Source organism: Erpetoichthys calabaricus, chromosome 1, assembly GCF_900747795.2.
Source record: "Erpetoichthys calabaricus chromosome 1, fErpCal1.3, whole genome shotgun sequence".
In the NCBI taxonomy this organism is placed as follows: Eukaryota; Metazoa; Chordata; class Cladistia; order Polypteriformes; family Polypteridae; genus Erpetoichthys; species Erpetoichthys calabaricus.
The window spans coordinates 155,049,924-155,072,784 of record NC_041394.2 but is presented as its reverse complement, the minus strand read 5'-3'; the positions used below and the strand labels follow the sequence as shown (position 1 = coordinate 155,072,784).

General features: G+C 39.3%; 1 protein-coding gene across 3 annotated transcripts in view; it reads left to right on the top strand.

Annotated features, from left to right (window-relative positions):
• LOC114642058 (ELKS/Rab6-interacting/CAST family member 1) overlaps positions 1–22,861 on the top strand; it is an 814,051-nt gene that overhangs the window by 450,279 nt on the left and 340,911 nt on the right. For all 3 annotated transcript variants that reach the window (XM_051920296.1, XM_051920284.1, XM_051920290.1), the window contains one exon: positions 14,233–14,368. In XM_051920296.1, coding sequence (XP_051776256.1) covers positions 14,233–14,368 — 136 coding nt within the window. The remainder of the gene's footprint in view (positions 1–14,232; positions 14,369–22,861) is intronic.

Sequence of the window (22,861 nt, the reverse complement as noted above, 5' to 3'; positions counted from 1 at the left end):
CGTCAGCGGATCTGCTGCCAGTTGAGTGCCTTCGCGCAGCTGATGCATCTACGGCAAGGTTCGCATGGGATAAATACACAGACATTGATCCGTTGAGAGCCGATCTGGCTACCGGAGTTTACAAGACGGCATGGCTTGCTGTTGGACACGACAGATCACCAGCTGCTGTACTTCAGGCTGCTCTCTCCTGATGCTGCTTTTCAGCTACTGTCAGACGAGACAAACAGGTAGGCAGAGATTTTTTTTGAATAGCGGGCTGCGTTTGCATCGCATTCTTGTTTTTCAAAGTGGAAACCCACAACGAAAGACGAGATGAAGCGCGCTGTGGCATTACAAATAGAGATGGAACAGAACTGGTGATATAACTTCAGGGAGCATTGGTCCAAACGTGTTCTGTCCCCTGGTGGCTTAGGTACGTGCTGCTGCAAAGTTTTATTCACTTCTGTAATAAACAGAAGCAAATCCCATGGGGTGAGCCAGGCTATAATGCCATACATAAAGTTCATAAAGTTTCAGAAGATGAAAAGAGGTGACAATACGGTTTTCATGCAGGCAGAAAACTTGGTGGCAGTGGCATGGCATGATGGCAAATGGGTGACTTGTCTCTCTACAGTACACACTAACAATATATGTGAGAAAGTGCAGCAACAGACAATTGAAAAATAGGCACCAAAGCAACACATATTGTAAGGAGTGCAATGTGGCAATGACTGAAATTGGCTGCTTTGAGCGAGATCAAACTTTGCTATGTAAAATGTATGTGATATGTATGTGAAATCATAGAGTATGCAGGCTCATACAACATGCAAGACAGTAACATTTGTCAAAAGTAAATATTTTTTGTTGATTTGATATGTTAAACAATTGCTTTGTGTTCTTTTTAAAAAAATGTTAGTTTTTGGAAAAATATTCAGCCCTGGGAGAAAAGAAACAAAAAAAAATTAGCCCTAAAAGAGTTAAATCCATTCACACCTCTCCGCCAGCTGTCTTTTGTCCTCTAAATGTGCTAATAAAAGACAAGCTGCCAGCAGCCGGCTATTCCATCCCCCCTCCGACTTAGAGCGTGAACGCACTTTTCCCAGCTCATGCCTTGATTGATTGTCTGGGAGTGAAGTGGAGTTTTAGAGAGGAAATAATAGATCGTTATTTGGAACACACACATTCCATGTGTGTACCGTTTCTACAGTAATCTGTGTAAACACATTGTTAAAACAGAAACTTTTTCATATTTTAGTAATAAATGTTACAAAATGTAGGCATAAACTATAGAATGTGTAAAGCCAGAGTTCCAAAGATCAAATAAACACTTTCACAAAAGCTTCAAGGATGATACAACAGTTTCCGTGGCATAGCGAGATAAGATTTGCTTCTTAGAGCGCAGCATCTTTGCCGTGCCTCACAGACCTGAGTTCAATTCCCCGCTGGGGGTAAAGTGTTACTTCTTTTTTTCTTTTTAACCTCAAACGGACATAAAATTTGTAAATTGGTATGCACTGTCAGTTAATGAGATCATTATATTTTCATGTGGGATGCTCCTTTTAAAATGTTTTTTTAACAATTGAGACTGCAATTAACATGAACAACTGTCCTTATAACTTATTTTTTCAAGATCCTTAACACACAGACAGAGCACTGCGTAATAGAGAGACAGACAGGCAGAGATATATAAATAAACAGGGAAGGCACATGTACTGAAAGAAAAAAAAATCGACATGTGCGTTGTTCCTGCTGCACTGAATAAGCTCACATGCTCTAACATCACCCCTCCTCCTATCTGACTCTCTAAGTAACAGCACAAGTACAGACGCAAACCAAGTGTAATCAAGAGTCCCCGGTTCGATCCCCACTCACTCCTATATTTGCTGTTTTAGATAGATAGATAGATAGATACTTTATTAATCCCAAGGGGAAATTCACATACTCCAGAGCAGCACCTTACTGATATAAAAAACAATATTAAATTAAAGATTGATAATAATGCAGGTAAAAACAGACAATAACTTTATATAATGTTAATGTTTACCCCCCCGGGTGGAATTGAAGGTCGCATAGTTTGGGGGAGGAACGATCTTCTCAGTCTGTCAGTAGAGCAGGACAGTGACAGCAGTCTGTCGCTAAAGCTGCTCTTCTGTCTAGAGATGACACTGTTTAGTGGATGCAGTGGATTTTCCATAATTGATAGGAGCCTGCTTAGTGCCCGTCGCTCTGCCACAGATGTCAAACTGTCTAGCTCCATGCCAACAATAAGCCTGCCTTCTTCACCAGTTTGTCCAGGCGTGAGGCGTCTTTCTTCTTAATGCTGCCTTACCAGCACACCACCGCGTAGAAGAGGGCGCTCGCCACAACCGTCTGATAGAATATCTGCAGCATCTTATTGCAGATGTTGAAGGACGCCAGCCTTCTAAGGAAGTATAGTCGGCTCTGTCCTTTCTTACACAGAGCATCAGTATTGGCAGTCCAGTCTAATTTATCATCCAGCTGCACTCCCAGGTATTTATAGGTCTGCACCATCTGCACACAGTCACCTGTGATGATCACGGGGTCCATGAGGGGTCTGGGCCTCCTAAAATCCACCACCAGGTCCTTGGTTTTGCTGGTGTTCAGGTGTAGGTGGTTTGAGTCGCACCATTTAACACTAGAATTACCAGAGCCTACGAAAAAACTCGTAGATCCGGCCCACCTTAAATCGCTTCTTAAAACCCTTCTCACCTCTCCGCCAGCGTCTTTTGTCATCTAAATGTACTGATAAAGACAAGCTGCCAGCAGCCGGCTATTCCATCCCCCCAACGACTTAGAACGTAAACAAGCTTTTCCCAGCTAATGCCTTGATTGATTATCTGGGAGTGAAATGGAGTTTTAGAGTAGAAATAATAAGATTGTTATTTGGAACAGACGCATTTCATATGTGTTGCATTTCTACAGTAATCTGTGTAAACACATTGTTAAAACAGAAACGGTTTACAATATTCTAGTAGCAAATGACAAAATGTAGGCATAAACTATATAATGTATGAAGCCTGAAGTCCAAATATCAAAGAAACACTTTCACAAAAGGTACAAAAAAAAAGCCACCGCCAAAAAAAGCCGCCTTAGTGTGCGACTTTGACACGCATTAGCTATCACTGCTTCTGTGGCGCAACAGTATCAGTTGCTGAGTGGGAATCCAAAGGTCGTGAGTTCGATCCTGCACAACTCCATTTTGAGAAGCGTTCTTATTTTCACTATTTTAGAATAAAAAGATACATTTGATTTCAGTCTGTAACAGCCGGTGTAATTTAGGATATTTGTAAAGGTTAGCTTTATTTTTTTTTTTTTAAATTCACTTTTCATTGTCTCAGTCGCGTTCAGGATACTTCCCTACCGCCCCCCACCTGACACTGCTGTTTTCACATAAAGACGCTCTATAGTTCTGCAGTGTATCACGATACATACGACCACGTGTTTTTTTCCCCCAATATTGCCAGTCCCCACGTGTTGCTGTATGCTGTTTCTTTTGTACTCCCGGACATGCAGAGGAAAGCATAGTAAAGAGCAGTAACTTCAGCGCTATATGCAATCATCAGACACTCCCCATCTGATACTGCTGTTTTCACATAAAGACGCGCTAAAGCTCTGCAGTGTACTTGTGACTGCATTGTCGTACCAATGCTTGAGAACTGAAGTGTCTGCATGCACTTTTCGTGGCATTATACGTGTATTTTTTGAGCATGCCCATGTAGCTCAAACACAGGAACATATGTTGATGTAAAAGTATAACAAAACAAGTGCACTTTTATTCAAGACTATAACCGAAGAAAAAAGAAAGCAAGTTACAGTAGGCGGTTGATATGACAGCTTGCGTGGTGCAATGCTAAGAACTGCTGATTTCCATTCTGTGCTATATAACTGTTAACATTTGAATCTGATGATTGCATATAGCGCTGTCTTATTCAGTGTGCGCGAGAACATGCAGGTGGCCAGTTGCTGCGTGCTACAACGCACATTTTAAAAAAGAAAGAGACAAATATATGTGACGTTTTGAAGAAATCATTTTATGGCGCGAATAGTACCAATCAGAAAACATCGTCGAAGTAATGCAATATTATTTGAAAACGAACAGCGTCAGATTGGGTGTGAAGTTATACTGGCACTGTTTGAGTCAGATCAGAAGCTGAATAAGCAGAAAAAGCTCCTGTTCTGACTCTAAGTAAAAAAGCATGAATTAATCAACAGAAATAACCGCGATTGACATTTTAAAGATAACGATTTACAGTGCATACCAATTTATAAATTCAATGTCCATTTGAGGAAAAAAAAAAAAAACACTTCTTTCAAAGCTGAGAATCGTACTCACGTCTCTATAGCACAACAGGGCTGTTGTGTCCCAAGTCAGCAAACCGTAGCGTTAAGCCACGGAAGCTGTTGTATCATCCTTGAACCTTTTGTGAAAATGTTTATTTGATGTTTGGACTTCAGGCTTCACAGATTCTATAGTTTATGCCTACAATTTGTAACATTTATTACTAAAATATGAAAGTTTCTGTTTTAGCAATGTGTTTACACAGATTACTGTAGAAACGGAACACGCATGAAATGCATGTATTCCAAATAGCGATCTATTATTTTCATTCTAAATCTCCAGCAGTTCAGTCACTCCCAGATAATCAAACAAGCCATGAGCTGGGAAAACTTAGTGAACGTTCGGCGACGGTGGGGGGTGGAATAGCCGGCTGCTCGCTGCTCCTCTTAATCGGCACATTTAGAAGACAAAAGAGAGGTGAGAACGGTTTTAAGGTGGGCCAGATCTACGAGTTTTTTCGTAGACTCTGGTAATTCTAGTGTTAACAAAGTCATTGATTAGGTCCCTATACTCCTCCTCCTGCTCACTCCTGATGCAGCCCACGATAACAGTGTCATCAGCGAAATTTTGCATGTGGCAGGACTCCGAGTTGTGTTGGAAGTCCGATGTATATAGGCTGAACAGGATCGGAGAAAGTACAGTCCCTTGTGGCGCTCCTGTGTTGCTGACCACAATGTCAGATGTGCAGTTCCCAAGATGCACATACTGAGGTCTGTCTTTAAGATAGTCCACGATCTATGCCACCAGTATGGATAAGTAGTAAGCTGCTCTTTTTGTTAATATTATACAGTACACACATACACTTGGTTTGCGTCTATACTTCAGCTGTTACTTAGAGTCAGATCGGGGGGGTGGGGAATGTTAGGGTGCGTGAGCTTATTCAGTGCAGCAGGATCAACACAAATGTTGATCTGTTTTTTTTTCTTTCAGTACATGTGCCTTCCCTGTTTATTTATATATCTAGTGACTTTTCTGCCTGTCTGTCTCTCTAGTACGCAGTGCTCTGTCTGTCTGTGTGTTATGGATCTTAAAAATAACAGTTCTAAGGACACTTGTTCATGTTAATTGCAGTCTCAATTGTTAAAAAATATTTTAAAAGGAGCATCCCACATTAAAATATAACAATCTCATTAACTAACAGTACATACCAATTTATAAATTTTATGTCCGTTTGAGGTGAAAAAGAAAAAAAAAAGAACACTTTCTCCTCAACGGGGAATCAAACTTAGGTCTCTGAGGGACAGTAAGCCTGCAGCGCTCTGAGACAGCAAATCTTACCGCTACGCTACGGAAGCTGTTGTATTGTCCTTGAACCTTTTGTGAAAGTGTTTATTTGATGTTTGGACTTCATGCTGCTTCACACATTCCATGGTTTATGCCTATATTTTGTAACATTTATTACTAAAATATGAAAAAGTTTCTGTTTTAACAATGTGTTTACACAGATTACTGTAGAAACAGAACACACATGAAATACGTGTGTTCCAAATAACAATCTATTATTTCCACTCTAAAACTCCACTTCACTCCCAGATAATCAATCAAGGCATGAGCTGGGAGATGCTCGTGCACATTGTAAGTTGGTGGAGGTATGGAATAGCCGGCTGCTTGCAGCTTGTTTTTATCGGCACATATAGAGGACAAAGGATGCTGGTGGAGAGGTGCGAATGGTTTTAAGATGGGCCGGATCTACGAGTTTTTTCGTAGACTCTGGTAATTCTAGTGTTAAATGATACTACTGTTTTTATTATATTGCATTTAAATAAATGTAAACATTTATTGTATTAAGATGTAGCTTAAAAAGATGTAGATATAATGTTTTTGAAACATTGACAATAGTCTTTCTTTTCAATGGACCTGCCCTGCTGTTGTCGTTCTGGCAGTTTGGTAGTTGTGATGGGATGGTGTTTAGTGCATTTTATATGATACACAATGTGTAGAGCAAATTTGAATATCACAGGAGATCTGAGCATTGACAACCATCAGCTGTAACTTTGTTGGCCACAGAATACCCATCTAGAAATGGGCTTTGTCTGAAGGAATACTGGAAGGTTGGGAAAGGTTTTGGAATGGTTCCAAGAACATTACATCATTATGTAGTTGTGCTTCTTGTCACCAAAATGCAAACCTTTTCAGCATTGTTGCATAACAGGAAATGAGTACTTTGGAGTAGAGGTTGCCCACCACCCACAATATGCCATAGCCACTGGCAAAATGTTGTAACATTTCTGTCCAGTACTTCAGATCAATTCCAAGTTCAGTATGTACTCTTTTCCTCTTTCCTGGCATCTCTATCCTTAACATCCTTCTCCCAATATACTCAGCATCTCTCCTCTGCACATGTCCAAACCACCATAATCTTGCCTCTCCCAACCGTTCAACTTGAGTTGACACTCTAATGTACTCGTTCCTAATCCTATCCATCCTTTTCACACCCAGTGCAAATCTTAACTTCTTTAACTCTGCTACCTCCAGCTCTGTCTCCTGCTTTCTGGTCAGTGCCATCGTCTCCAACCCATATAACATAGCTGGTCACACTACCGTCCTGTAGACCTTCCCTTTCACTCTTGCTGATAACTGTCAGTCACAAACTACTCCCAACACTCATCTCCACCCATTCCACCCTGCCTGCACTCTCTTTTTCACCTCTCTTCCACAATCCCCATTACTTTGTACTGTTGATCCCAAGTATTTAAACTCATACACCTTTGCTAACTCTACTCCTTGTATCCTCACCATTCCACTAACCTCCCTCTCATTTACAAACATGTATTCTGTCTTGTGCCTACTGACCTTCATTCCTCTCCTCTCCAGAGCATATCTCCACCTCTAAAAGGTCTCCTCAACCTTCTCCCTAGTATTGCTACAGATCACAATGTCATCAGCAAACATCATAGTCCACGGGGACTCCTGTCTAATCTTGTCTATTAACATGTCCATCACCATTGCAAATAAGAAAGGGCTCAGAACCGATCCCTGATGTAATCCCACCTCCACCTTGAATGCATCAGTCACTCCTACCGCAGACCTGACTATTGTCACACTTCCCTTGTACATATCCTGTACAACTCTTGCGTACTTCTCTGCCACTCCTGACTTCCTCATACAATACTATAGCTCCTCTCGAGGCCCCTGTCATATGCTTTGTCCAGGTCCACAAAGACGAAATGTAACTCCTTCTGGCCTTCTCTATACTTCTGCATCAACATCCTCAGAGCAAACATCGCATCTGTGGTGCTCTTTCTTGGCATGAAACCATGCTGTTCTACTGTTCTAATCATTACTTCACTTCTTAACCTAGCTTCCACTACTCTTTCCCATAACTTCATGCTGTGGCTCATCAATTTTATCCCCCTGTAGTTACTACAGTTCTGCACATCCCCCTTATTCTTAAATATTGGCACCAGTACACTTATTCTCCACTCCTCAGGCATCCTCTCACTTTCCAAGATTCCATTAAACAATCTGGTTAAAAACTCCACAGCCATCTCTCCTAAACACCTCCATGCTTCCATAGATATGTCATCTGGACCAACAGCCTTTCCGTTTTTCATGCTCTTTATAGCTGTCCTTACTTCCTCCTTGCTAATCCATTGCACTTCCTGATTCGCTATCTCCACATCATCCAACCTTTTCTGTCTCTCGTTCTCTTCATTCATCAGCCTCTCAAAGTACTCTTTTCATCTGCTGAACACACTCTCCTCACTTGTGAGTACGTTTCCATCTTTATCCTTTATCACCCTGACCTGCTGCACATCTTTCCCAGCTCGGTCCCTTTGTCTAGCCAATCAATACAGGTACTTTTCTCCCTTCTTAGTGTCCAACCTCTCATACAACTCATCATACACCTTTTCTTTAGCCTTCGCCACCTCTCTCTTCACCTTGCGCCTTATCTCCTTGTACTCTTGTCTACTTTCTGCATCTCTCTATCCCACTTCTTTTTCGCCATCCTCTTCCTCTGTATACTCTTCTGTACTTTCCCATTCCACCACCAGGTTTCCTTTTCCTCCTTCCTCTGTCGAGATGTCACACCCACACCCAGTGCCAGTCTCACCTCCTCCCTAAACGCAACCTTGCAGTCTTTCTTTTTCAAGTTCCACCATTTGATCATTGGCTCTGCCCTAAGTCTCTTCTTCTCTTTGATCTCCAACGTCATCCTACAGACCACCATCCTATGCTGCTTAACTACACTTTCCCCTGCCACCACTTTGCAGTCTTCAATCTCTTTCAGATTGACTCTTCTGCATAGGATGTAATCTACCTGTGTGGACCTTCCTCCACTCTTGTACGTCACCCTATGTTCCTCCCTCTTCTTAAAATATGTATTCACCACAGCCATTTCCATACTTTTGGCAAAATCCACTATCATCTGACCTTCTTCATTCCTCTCCATGACACCATACCAAAAATCTTCTTTCTCATCCATTGCACACCCAACTTGCGGTGCATATGCACTAACAACATTCATCATCACACCTCCAATTTCCAGCTTCATAATTCATAATCATTACTCTGTCTGACACTCTTTTCACCTCTAAAACACTCTTGACATACTGTTCCTTCAGAATAAACCCTATCCCATTTCTGCTCCCATCCACACCATGATAGAACAGTTTGAATCCACCTCTGATCCACCTGGCCTTACTCCCCTTCCATTTAGTTTCTTGCACGCACAGTATATCAACCTTCCTTCTCTCCATCATATCAGCTAACTCTCTCCCCTTACCAGTTATACTTCTAACATTCAAATTTCCTACCCTCACTTCCACCCTCTTTACCTTCATCCTCTCTTCCTGCATCTAGACACGTCTCCCACCTCTTCTTCTCCTTCTTTGGCCAACAGTAGCCTAATTTCCGCCAGCACCCTGTTGGCAAACAATACTGGTGACGGTCTTTGTTAATCTGGGGCTCGACCGATCTGGTATGGAAATTTGAATTGTTGTCCAAATATTGATTTGGCAAAATTTTACACCGGATGCCCTTCCTGATGTAGCCCTCCCCATTTATCCGGGTTTGGGACCGGCACGAAGAAACACACTGGTTTGTACATCTCCTGTGGCTGGGTTTAGTCTTGAAAATATGTGCATGCCAAAAAAATAGGAAATTGTGCACACTTATTTATAAAAAAAAAAAAATATATATATATATATATATATATATATATATATATATATATATATATATATACAGATTTATAAAACGTAGTGTACACACATTTCTAATTAATTACCTTTTTAAATTGCATTCCTTTTGTAAATGTGTATTTGTGAATGTGCCTTGATGCTAATCAACCTCATACATATGCAGTCACATTGCTGTGGATATTCATTGTTTATTAGAATGGCTTCCCTCCTGAGGCATTAAGATCCTGCCACCTGCGTTCAAGAGCATCTGGCTGTGCTCCAGAACTGAATGTGCAAGATCATTCATGACATTATAGTGCCTCTCCCTTGCATTCTGGGGGGTGTGAGCGCCTGAGCAGGGAGACAGTTTCACCTGGTACGTGTTGTGACGTGATTGCCAATAATAATGAATATTATAAAGCATTTGAAAAACTGAGGGTTCAGCTAGTTACCTTACCAACAAGCCATTTACCACATACAGTACTGTCACATCTGTCAAAGCTATTTTGCCGCAACATAAATGACTCACAGGTTGATCCAGACCATGAAGAGGTGATGTTTGTCAGTCTCATCTTGGCATCACATATGACTTGTATGGAACATGACAGTTTCCAAGTAACCAAATCAGCTTAATTCTTGCTATGTGCCCTTATTGCAATATGAGTGCAGTAAAGTGCTATGATTGCTTTAGGGCAAAGCTGCAAATTGCCTTTCAACATTATCAAAAATGTTGTATTCTATGTATGTACACCTTGCAAAAACTGGATGTAGCACATCCTCAGCCATCTAATGGCTTCTAGCACAGCATGCATGTTGTAGTTTAGGTTGGCTGAGATTCATGACCTCTCAGCCAATTCCCTGAGAAGTGACAATATGTAGCTAATACAAATTGCCGAAAAAACCAAAAAGTTCTTCAGTGGAAATCTGCAACATTGGCCCTCTTAAAAGGAAACTAAACTAGTGTACATTATAATTATCATTTTTGATGTTTAATATGTTTATCACATCAATGCACATCGTAATAATGACTCAGTGATATGATTTTTTTATATGCACAAGCTGTCATTTAGCTGATCTGTCTGCATTTCCTTGCTTAATTAAAGGTGATGTCATTTCACAGTTTCTCTGAAATTTTGTGTACACATGGGTCATAGTTGTTGTAAAAATCCCCCACCCCCCCGATGTGTGCATGCCAATTTCCACAGGCACATTTTGAGGCTCTTTTTGTCTGTACGCAAGCATTAAAAAATCTTTGTGGTCACATGGTATTTTAAAAGGACAGTATATACTTTGTGCTTAGTTTTCTTTAAATTGTTACAAAAAGATAAACCTTGATTGCTTTTGTGAGGTCTCAGTAGCAAATCAACAGCAGCTTTTTGTTTCTACCAAAGCACTAGCTTGAAATTCAACCAAGTGAAATAAAGTGGGAAAGGGAAATGTCACTGTTGGCATCTCTCAAAATTCTCAAGTAAACATGACATTAGAAGAAATAAATAACCAAATCACTTATACATTGGTGTGTCTAAGAAAATTGCCACTAATTGTAAATACAGGATAACAACAATTATCCAAAATATTTGGGATCAAGGTTGGTTTCGACTGATCAAATAGTTTGATAATCACAATATACTTGAAAATTCACAGCTTTTACGAAACAAACCGTAATTAGGCCTACAATTAAATTATTGCACACAAGGTTATTACTAGTTTATTTTTAAATATAAACAATTAAGAAATGATTTGTAAGTAATAACCAAAATGTTACGAAGAAATAATGCACTTTATATTTATTTTGAACTTACCTAATTGTTTTAAGTGGTTTTACATAAACAGTAATACTCAGAACACAAATTAAGAGTGTAATGAGTCTTGGGAAAGTTTATTAAAATACCATATGATATCATGAATATCTCTTAGAGCCATTAAAATAATTTTTTCCCCCATTGTGGTCTCTCATCCTCTTTAATAACAGTATCTACATACCACACCATTGCAGTTTCTAATGATTATCACATACTGTATATTTTTCATTGCATGTGCAGCATTTGACTTCAAGGGCAAAAAGCATGGGGAAGTATATAATGTAGATACAGAGGAGACACCTTCTCTTCTAAAATACAATGGAACCTCGGGTCACGACCGTAATTCATTCCAAAACTCTGGTCATAACCCAATTTGGTCGTGACCCTGAAGTAATTTCCCCCATAGGATTGTATGTACTGTAAATACAATTAATCCGTTCCAGACCATACGAACTGTATGTACTGTATAAGACTAGCCGACACCCGCTGTAGCATACAGCGGTGTAAAAATAGGAACGGAAAATGGTGAGAAAGGAATTCAGAAATCAAGAAGAAATAAATACTTCATGAAACGCAGTGTGCATGTAGAATTTCCGGCCAAGCAGGATTACATGAGAAAGTGATAAATAAATCAGGCTTTCCGAATTTACGTACTATGGCCATGGCATCCTGATAGTTTTGTTGCATGTATCTTGGACTTCCTGGAAATGTGGATGGTAATATGATCATTTTGCCTACACGTACGTTATTTTCAGCATTTGCTTGCAGTGCGTCTGAAAGTCCTTTGTATTGTTCCACGTGCAGATCTTGTTGAGGTAATCTGAGATAGTTGAGACGCGTGCCCTCTGTTTTAATATACGCATCTACGATGTACTCTTGGAATAGTTTGCCGCTGGAGTGCAAAATACTAAATGTATTCCTCATTGCTAATCTGTACGCGTAAAATTGGCATTGAGTAAGCCTTCTTTGCTTGGTGGTTCTTTTATTTGGGAACATGTAAATCTTTGTGCCTGCCAATGTCTCCGTAAGGGAATAAAAGTGGGTAAACCATAGGATCGCAATTCATATTGAGCGTGGAAATCTGTTTACAGGAGTTGCCTATGGGATAGATGCAAATGTCCCTTTTGGAAGGCTGTTCGCCATCTTCTCCAACGAAAATCGCTGCAACATCAGTGTGACATGTTGGAGCATTGTAATGTCGTAAATCCTGCCTAGGGTTTTCTTTGAAAACCATTCATACAGATGCTGTTGGATTGGATTGAGCAATTTCATGCATGTGTTTGTATGATTTAGCGAAGGGGTTGATGGTTCTGAGCATGGAATCTAGCTGGAGAAGTACATTTTCACTGCATACAGAGTTTGCTTTATTTTGTAATCGTACTTCAGTAGCTTGCACTGTGTCAAAAACATACAACTGTCCATATCCTGGAGAGGTAGAAGTGTTGGCGTCTAGTGGAGAGATTTGGTGATAAATGTGCCCATGTATTTTAAAACAGTATGGTCCGTGGCCAGGAGGTTGAGTTATCTGTGCACCCTTGGAAGCAAACGCTAGAGAACAGTTGTATTCTCGAATGTGTTCATGATAATTTTTAGCTTCTGATGTTTGCTGTGTAAGAAGCTGTTGTAAAGATACTGGTGGCTCCCGCAAATGTGGTAAAGCTACTTTACCGCTGTGGCAGCACCTCGAGTACTTGTTGGATGTATTACGCTCAGCAGGCCAGTATAGTGCATGACATGGAAGAGGACGAATAGGAATTGAGAAATGCTGTGTCGGCTGCGTGTGGGCGGGACCAGTTTTGAAGTGGAAGCAGGACGAACCAGAAGAGAAATATATATAAGAGATTATAAAAAATAAGATTTTTAAGAACAAAAATAGTTAATAATACCATAGAATGCACAGCATAATAGTAAACTAAATGTAAAAACTTTGAATAACACTGAGAAAACCTTGAACAGAGAAAAGTAACATTGCAAGAATTCACGCTATAGCCTTACGAACCGCTCGCTGTAAACACTTTTTTTAATGAGTTTTAAGCACAGGGAAGATCATGAACTTTTGAAAAATCTGTAATTTAATAAACAACCAAGAAAAGTAACATTGCAACAATGCATGCTACGAACCGATCGCTGTAAACAGAAGTGAAGTGGAGGTTAAAATCCAATAGAAAAAAGTCTTCATTAAATGCAACGAGGTTAAAACAATGCTCGAATCAGTTTCTTTAAAAACAAGCCCAGTGCATTCTTTTACTGCCTTCTCGGCCTTATACAGCCAGCCCACTCGCTCTCTTGCGCTCTCTCTCTTTGGCTCGCACTCTCTAGCTGTCTCTCTCTCTCGCTGCACAGGGAATGCACAGGGAGAGACTGAACACGTGTGGAAATCATTGGCGTGTACAAACCGGAAGGGAAACTGGCTTGTTCGTCACCCGAGTGTGTGGTCGTGAACAGATGCAAAAGTTTGGCGAACTTTTTGGTCGTAACCTGATTTGTACGTGGTCCGAGACGTTCGTGAACCAAGGTTCCACTGTACATTCATCAAAGGGCATGTTTATTGGCGACATCCAAGCCGCATGGGCAGGATCCCTAGCTTGGATCAGTTTATGGAGTTGGGGATAGTTAGCACAAACGGTGTAACTGCTAAACCTAAATGAGAGGTGTGCGGCAGAGCCAGCGAGGAGTTGGCTGTATGGGCAAGCAGTGCATCAGGCAGGGAAAAGTATGTGAAGCTCTATAGAAAGGGTCTTAGATGATAAAGTGGCATTGGAGGGTCAGTCTTGTAGAGTAAACGTTAAGGATTAATAATCCTTTCTTCTCACCCCCAAACAACTGTAACAACCCCTTTTGATTTAAATACTTGAACGAACTATTTCCAATAGAGTGTACTACTGTTATCTTTTAGTATTCATGTATTTGTGTAATTTTCTCCTAACTGTGAGTCAAAGCTAATAACTGGTTATATCTGACTTTGTAGGCAGACGAAAGATCAGAGCAAGAAGGTAGCTAGTCTGAAGCACAAAGAGCAAGTTGAAAAGAAGAAGAATGCTCAACTGATGGAAGAAGCTCGTAAGCGAGAGGATAATATAAACGAAAGTTCTCAACAGCTTCAGGTAGGAATTTTATTTGAACTGAACATAATTTAGAACTACTTTAAAAGTGTACTTTTAAGAATTGGATCAGTACATCAAGTAATGTTTATGGCTGAACCCATAATCCCATATGGTGTAAATTTTTTTTAGCTCACGTGAAAACATTCTGACGTTAAGTCAGTGCTGCAGTTTATTTGGAGAAGTTTGGGGGTTTTATTTTTTGTTATGAATTTGGGACAGCAATGGCCTAATCGTCCAGAGCATTGTAATTTTGCCAGGGATATGGTCTTCAAATGTGGTATTTAATCAGAGTGAATGCTAGGCTATTAAATTATTTAAATCATTTTTCCTTTTCATTCTCTTCATTTTATGTTCTTACATTGTGTGGCTGTTCTCGGCAAACCACTTTGAGGCATATTTTTAACACTTGTGATAAACAGAAATTAGGATCCCTACTGTATAATATGATTACAATATGATGTGTTAAATATCCTGTTCTCGAGAGTACTATCCATGTGTTCTAAGTGTGTTCTAAATATTGTAGATGACAAGGATATCAAAGTTTGACAGTAAATCAACCATATGATTTTCACTTTGGAATATTCTCAAGCCCCTTTTTCATATTCTAGATGAGCCTGTATTATTCAAATGGAAAAAATAATTGAAATAATTTGTTTAGAAGTATATGATGTAGGAAGTTTAAAACTTGTTGGGTATAATTATAGGTTTTATGGGTTAGCTACATTAATAAAATGATTCCACTTTGCTTAGTTTGATAATCTACAAAACAATAGTCTGGCATTTCAAACAATTTTATGTTACCACAGCAAAGCAGTACAAATTAAGTCTTTTAGGGAATGTCTTTGTTTGTTTTGGATTGATTGTGATTGAATTGGAAAGAAATGGCCTCTTATTATTTTGAAACTGCTTCATTGAAACCATATGAATTTATGTATGACATAAGCACTAGATGTTATATACAGCATTATAACCTATTTTAACATTCCATTTGTTTCTTATTAAAAATGGAATATCTATTGTCTTTGATGTAGTTGCTTGAATTCTCCTAATTGTACATAACCCATTAATCATAATTAATGAGTTACAGAATATGCTGCAGTGAATTCATTGATACACCATAGTAGTGGAAAAGCAAGTATTACTGTACCTTTCAGAAAGACAGCTCAGTATTTTATTATGGCTAGAAATAAACCAGTTCAAATGAGTTTATGTACATAAGGTAATGGAATTGATTAATCAACTGAAAATCAAGATCAACCCTGATGACTCTGAGTCAGATTTTCGAGGGTGGTAAATGAAATAACAGTACCCTTGGACCAACTCCAGTCTAGCAACTACCAGTCTGATTACATTCATGTTTTTCTATAGTCCAAGAAATGGACAGTCTTTCAAAATATATTGAGTTCTTCTAGATATTAATTTTATATTTATATATATTGTGAATAAAGGCGCTATGTAGCACCTGACCCGGCACAGACTCACACAGAGGCACGTGTAAAAAAAACACAAAAACCTTTATTTTTCTTTAGCTGGAGGGCACGTCTTCCCCGTGAACCCTCCAGCCACAACACAGTCCCACAAGCACTCAAGACACAAAACACAACCCTTCTTCTGGCACCACCACTCCTCCCTGGCAACCTCGTCCTCTTCCTCCCGATTCTGGCCCTGAGTGGTGGTTGCCGGTCCTTTTTATAGCCCACCCAGAAGTGCTCGGGGTGGGGCTGTGGAGTTGTCCAGGCTGGTTTCGGGATCCATGCAGCACCCCAGATCCTCACAGGGTTGTGGAGAATTTCATCCCCCATGGAGCCCTGCGGGAAACTGAGGCACCATCGTCAGCAAGGGAGGCTGCCACCCAACGTCCCGGGGAGGTACTGAGGAGCCCATGGCTGCTCCCCCGGAACATAAATAGAAGGGGTTTCCCGGCTGGGCATGGGACCCGGTCGCCCACCACAATATATATATAAACAGAACATTATATTTCATACATGCATTGTTCAGTGCATGCATTTTGGTTAATTGGAAGTGCAATGAAAACAATATAGATATTTAAAGAGATTTCATTCTACAATTTAATGTATTCAGTACACTCAATTTTTTTAACATTTTAAACATATTACCTTAATAAAGATCTGAGTCTTGCTTAACACATTACATTATTCATTGTTAAATAACATATGCAGTGTTGTATGCTTTACCAAGAGCAAGATAGCCATTTATAATAGATACATCAATTTATGTCAATTATCCTTGCCATATTACAAATACATTTTATTCCTCAATGTTTTAAATTATGAAAAGGTGTAAAATCATTCACCCTAGTTGAAATTAAATTAACCTTTGTCAAGTATAGAATATCTAATTAGAAATAAATTTAACATAGGCATGTGCTTCCCAGGTATTATTCTTATGAGGCCAGCTTAAGGCTTTGATGTCTCATATTGTCAGAAAAATAATCATATTCTTGGAATAATTTTTTTTTTTTTTTTTTTTTTTTTTTTTTTTTTACATTTTTTATATAATTAATTCTGATTAACAGATTATGATGACTAAAATAACATTGGAAAATTAGTGATATTTAGTAAATAACATGTTCCTAGCCAGACCTATTTCTTTTGCTTCTTTCATTTAGTAAATGATTTCACAAAATAGTTACTCCAGAAATTCCTTAGAAACATTCTTAGTGTAAAGACTATTATTCATTTAATTACATCAAATTCTAATATAGTTTGTCTGACCATACAGTATACATGCATGATAGATGTGCATTCATATTTACATAAACATTGTATCCTAATATACATTGTAAACAGACGATAACTAGAGAAAAAATGGTTTGAGTCTAACTCAGACACCCCTATTTAATGCCATAGGCAAAATGAAAAAAAAAACAGTAAATTTGCTTATGATGATGTGGCTGTTTGCTGAACAGTCTGCGGAATTCAAGTTGCACTTGAACAGTGGAGCCACACTTCACAAATTGCACCAAGCAAAATGATTTCTCTTGTGGTGTTGCCACCATTTTACTATAAATGAGAAACAGTGGCATTCTCTGGTACTTTTAAGTGGCTTTTAAACTTTGAACTTTCCTCTATCCAGTGATGTGCAGAATGTTTCTGTCTTATACAGTTTGTTTGAAATAGATGTTTGTGTGTGTGTGTGTATATATATATATATATATATATATATATATATATATAATACATTACTACCCATAAATCATAATCATTCAAAATGTTGAAAAAGTTCTTATCACTTAATGTACATCTAAAAAGATGTATTTGTTAATAAAGACAAACCATTACAAAGTAAGAGAAACTGTCATTTTAAAGTTGTAAAATAATACAGTAATCCCTTGCTATATCGCGCTTCGACTTTCGCAGCTTCACTCTATCGCGGATTTTATATGTAAGCATATTTAAATATATATTGCGGATTTTTTGCTGGTTCGCGGATTTCTGCGGACAATGGGTCTTTTAATTTCTGGTACACGCTTCTTTAGTTGGTTTGTCTAGTTGATTTCATACAAGGGACGCTATTGGCAGATGGCTGAGAAGCTACCCAACCACAGCGCGTATTATGTATTAAATAAAACTCCTCAAATATATTGTGAGCACGGGGGCTGTTCGCACCCCTAGAAGACACGGCCACTCCTCAAAAAACGCTGAAAGATTACCTTCACAGTGCTCCCTTCTTTGCTGGGCTTACATGTGGCTGCTTTGCAAGCGATATGCTTCCTGCATGGTGCTTTGCATACTTAAAAGATCAGATAGATAGATAGATAGATCAAACAGCACGTATTGATTTTTGATTGTTTGCTTTCCTCTCTCTCTCGCTCTGACAGAGGGGGTGTGAGCAGAGGGGCTGTTCGCATACTGGATACGGACGCTCCTCTAAAAAATGCTGAAAAATGCTTGCTTCCTTCCTCGCAGCTACTTTGTCCGGGGGTGCTTCGCATACTTAAAAGCCAAACAGCCCTATTGATTTTTGACTGTTTGCTTTTCTCTCTCTCTCTCTCTCTCTGTGACGCGCACTCCTTTGAAGAGGAAGATATGTTTGCATTCTTTTAATTGTGAGACGGAACTGTCATCTCTATCTTGTCATGGAGCATAGTTTAAACTTTTGAAAAAGAGACAAATGTTTGTTTGCAGTTTTTGAATAACGTTCCTGTCTCTCTACAACCTCCTGTGTTTCTGTGCAAATCTGTGACCCAAGCATGACAATATAAAAATAACCATATAAACGTATGGTTTCTACTTCGCGGATTTTCACCTTTCGCGGGGGGGGGGGGGGGGTCTGGAACGCAACCCCCGCGATGGAGGAGGGATTACTGTATATCCACTGTACAGATAAGGAAGATAGAATGTAATAAAGTGTATACCTTTATGAAAATAATGTGGATGTATAGTGTAGATTGGGTAGTGACAGTTACAAATGACATGTTTGTGGGGTCACCTCAATTTACTTCTTTGGTCTCCTCTAAACCAGCCCTCATAAGGCAGGTGGCACGCCTACACAAGTAATAGAATACCATTTATTTACTTAATGTGAATCATGTTGCAATTTTATTAAGTGAATTTCTCTTATTTCTTTAAAGTGATCTTTTTTGTTGAATTGCTATAGGGAAGTATAAGGAGATAAAGAACACTCAAGGTGTAGTGGAACTTCAGGTTTATCTTTGTTAAAATGAGCGACTCTCCTTTACCATCAGCAAGTTGTTTTTATATTCTTTCGACTACATTTTCAAATGATCTTTTCTTTATTGCGGTAAATTTAAGTTTGTTGTATGTTATGGGCGGCATGGTGGCGCATTGGTAGCACTGCTGCCTCGCTTCCTACCTGCGTGGAGTTTGCATGTTCTCCCCGTGTCTACGTGGGTTTCTCCGGGTGCTCTGCTTTCCTCCCACAGTCCAAAGACATGCAGGTTAGGTGCATTGGCAATCCTAAATTGTACCTAGTGTGTGCTTGGTGTGTGTGTGTGTGTGTGCGCACGCCCTGCCTTGCGCCCTGTGTTGGCTGGGATGTTCTCCAGCAGACCCCCCGTGACCCTGTGTTAGGATATAGTGGATTGGATAATGACTGACTTGATGGATGTTGATAAAGCTTTTGACAAAGGCTAACCTAGCAAATTTAATTAGGATTGTACCAAGCAAATTATTTTCACTAATTCAGTTAAAGCTTATTCAAGTTTTGCTTTGGGTTCTGTAGCTTACTAACTTGATCATTGTTTAGCCCTTTATTATTGCGTGTTGTGAAATACAGCACACTATAATTATAAACACAAACACACACAAAAACATGATGGATTGGCATACCAGCAAATTAAAAAGAAATCTAAACCTTTATCTCCATGAAGCACACAATAGACATTATGTGCAAATATTGTAGTGTACTGCCAATCTATTTTAAATGGCGTACAAGCAGCATTTTTCATTCTTTTATTCATGCAGTTCTCTTCAGCCTGAATACATGTGAATGTTGGTGCTTTTGTAATTTTGCAAGTTAATTGGCTGGTTTAAACAAGCAATCATAATTTTCTGATCTGTAAAAATAGGTGGCTTTATTGCAAAGAATTATTTAAGGTAAAATATCTTTATAAATGTCAAAAAAAAGTTTATAGTTCAACAACAATTTTTGGATTATTTGATCGTCAGGAATATTTACACTTGTGAAACTATGTCTAATGCGTAGTAGCAGAATTTAATTGTTTGTGTATGTTGTAACAGGTTTGTGGTGAAGCACGATTTTAATAAATAATTGAGTCCGGGAACATGCAAGCTCCAAGCGGTTGCAGGTGCATGCGTGAATGTGCATGCATTTCTCCTTGGTTGATTGGGGTGCTTGGCTTATAGTGCATTCATGCACAAATGCAAGGAGGTCACACCTCGGAGCAGTTACTTGCACAGCAGATCAGGAAAAAACGAGAGAAAAGAAGGATTATAGGTTAAGGGGAGATAGAGAAAGGCAGGCAAGAAAGATCAACGAGGAGCCCGTGTGAAGGAATGGATGCAGGCAGTCAGGAAGACGGCCCCTACAGAAACGTACTTGAAGGGCAATGGTTGCTCCAGTTGAGTGATATTGAGCAGCAGGAGTGACCGGGTCTCCCATGTAAGGCCGAGGAATGGCAGCAGGAATCAGAGGAGCAAGGCTTGGGGCGGCACCCTATTGGGTGCCTGGGGACTCGAGCCATATTAGGGTTGTAGGACGTCTCCTCTGACTGCTGCGATCCTGACTGAGGTAAGTGGAGGAGAAGTCTGTTTTATAATATAGAGGCAGTGTTGCTCAGAACTGTTTTCAATGGAAGAAACCTGTCTTAGATTTTAACCTCATTTTTAATGGATCTCTTTATTAAACTTTTTAAATTAACCTCCACACTATTTTATGAGTTATTTATTTATAAAGAATTGGTACTGCACTTTAGGATTTGTTTTATTTCTGTAATAAAAGCACTGAAGCACTTTGCACCACCCCCTTGCTGACTATGTGTCATTTTCCCGGCTCATCCTTGGGTACGTTATCAATGTTTCTGGGTTAATGTGGCTCCTGGAAGTGACAATGGAGTGTGGAGCCAACCAAGATCATGTCGGTGTATTTTAAGCAATTTTCATATGAAATCCTGTTTATCATGTAGCCATCATATTGATTTGCACCAGTCCACCACCCAGATAAATCACTATGGTAGTAAGTATCAGGCTGACAACAATTTAGACCTACAAGAACAGTGCAGTAAGTACACGTTTCCCATCTTGCTTGCTAAGTATACTCTGTAAAAAAAAAAAAAAAAAACATTTAACTGTTTGACTGAGTTGAGTTAGTTTGTACCTAAATTAATTTACGGTCCTATGTGAGGCCAGTAATGAATAAGATGCCTGCCCAAGGTTGGTTTCTGCCTTCTGCCATTTCTTTGATCCTTTGTCTCCTGGACATATTTTGGGAAAATGCCTTGAAGATATTCCTAATTTTCAGGCAGTGTTAAAATTGTGAAGATGATAAAATATAGATAATTATCACAGTTACTTAGTTATACAGTACTGAGGAAAATTCTTAGGCCACCCAAGAAGATAAATTTTAAAGCTAATCATCTGGGGCCTCATGTATAAACGGTGCGTACGCACAGAAATGTTGCATACGAACATTTCTACGCTCAAATCGCGATGTATAAAACCTAAACTTGGCGTAAAGCCACGCACATTTCCACAGTACCTCATACCCTGGCGTACGCAAGTTCTACGCTCGGTTTTGTTGACTAGCGGCACCCAGCGTCAAAGCAGTGTTACTGTTCCTGTGTGGTTATCCTTTCTTTTTCAGATCCACATCCCTGATGCGGCTTTATAAATACACTGAAATTAACCGCATATTGTTTATTAGTTTAATGCATCTGATTGTAATTAACCAGTAACAATATAATGGTCCACAGAATGGTCAAACTATTCCAAATACCATAACTGCTTTAGCGTTGTTACTCTCACTGCACCTTCGTTTACTTCTTTCAGCTGTTCCCGTTTGGGGTTGCCACAGCGGATCATCTTTTTCCATATTACTCTCACTGCACCACTCAGAGCAGCTGATCGGAAAGAGAATTATCAGTATACAGAATCAAGCACATGCTACCTCAACCATGCTTCCTATTTGAACTACTTCTCACACGGCAAACGCTTCAAAACCTTTCCTGTACGGACCTCGCAGTTCAGAAAGAGTTTCATCCCAAGAGCTCTAAAAGCAATCAATCAGTTCATCAAGTGCTCCTTGTAGAACTGTTTGTACTTATTACTACAATCACCTCACTGTAAACTTGCACTACAGTTATAATATTGCACAACCTGAGCCACTTTATAAAGCGCGTATTTACATATGATGATGATATCGTTTCTAAGACAAAATGCAGCAAATATGTCTATTATATTATACAGATAAAACTTTAACTTCATTTAAATAATCTATATTGTTAATAATTAAAGGACACGGTGTCGCTATGGTAGCAAGGATTTGGCGCTCCGTTCACGGATTGTTCCTGCCTCGCACTGTATGCTTCACTGGGACTGGCGTGAAGGATAGAATAATTAAACATGTACTATGAAGATATTTCAACGTTCCTTAAAAGTTTTGAAGAATCGGCGTTCTAAGCTTACAGATGGCTTAACGTCTATTACAGAGCTGATTGTGTGGCGATTGGGTATTTGGAGAAAGAAAAGTAAGGACAGGAATTGGGGGTTAGTACGTTTTAAAAAGACAGTACTGCTACAATAAATTATTTAATCGAAGGTCACGCACAATCACTGCGCCACCATGTTCCCATGTTTAATAACATGCTTTAACTCCTATCATCATGAAAATTATATCAAGTATACATCGCAGTATTTTAATTATTCAGAGAGATGTAATATTACGAATGTAATGGATTTTGTGTCCTGTTGGAGGAAGAGAAAGCCGGTAAGCACGTAGTGATTCACACACATAAAGCACATAGAAGATCAAATATAAAACAGAGCATATAAC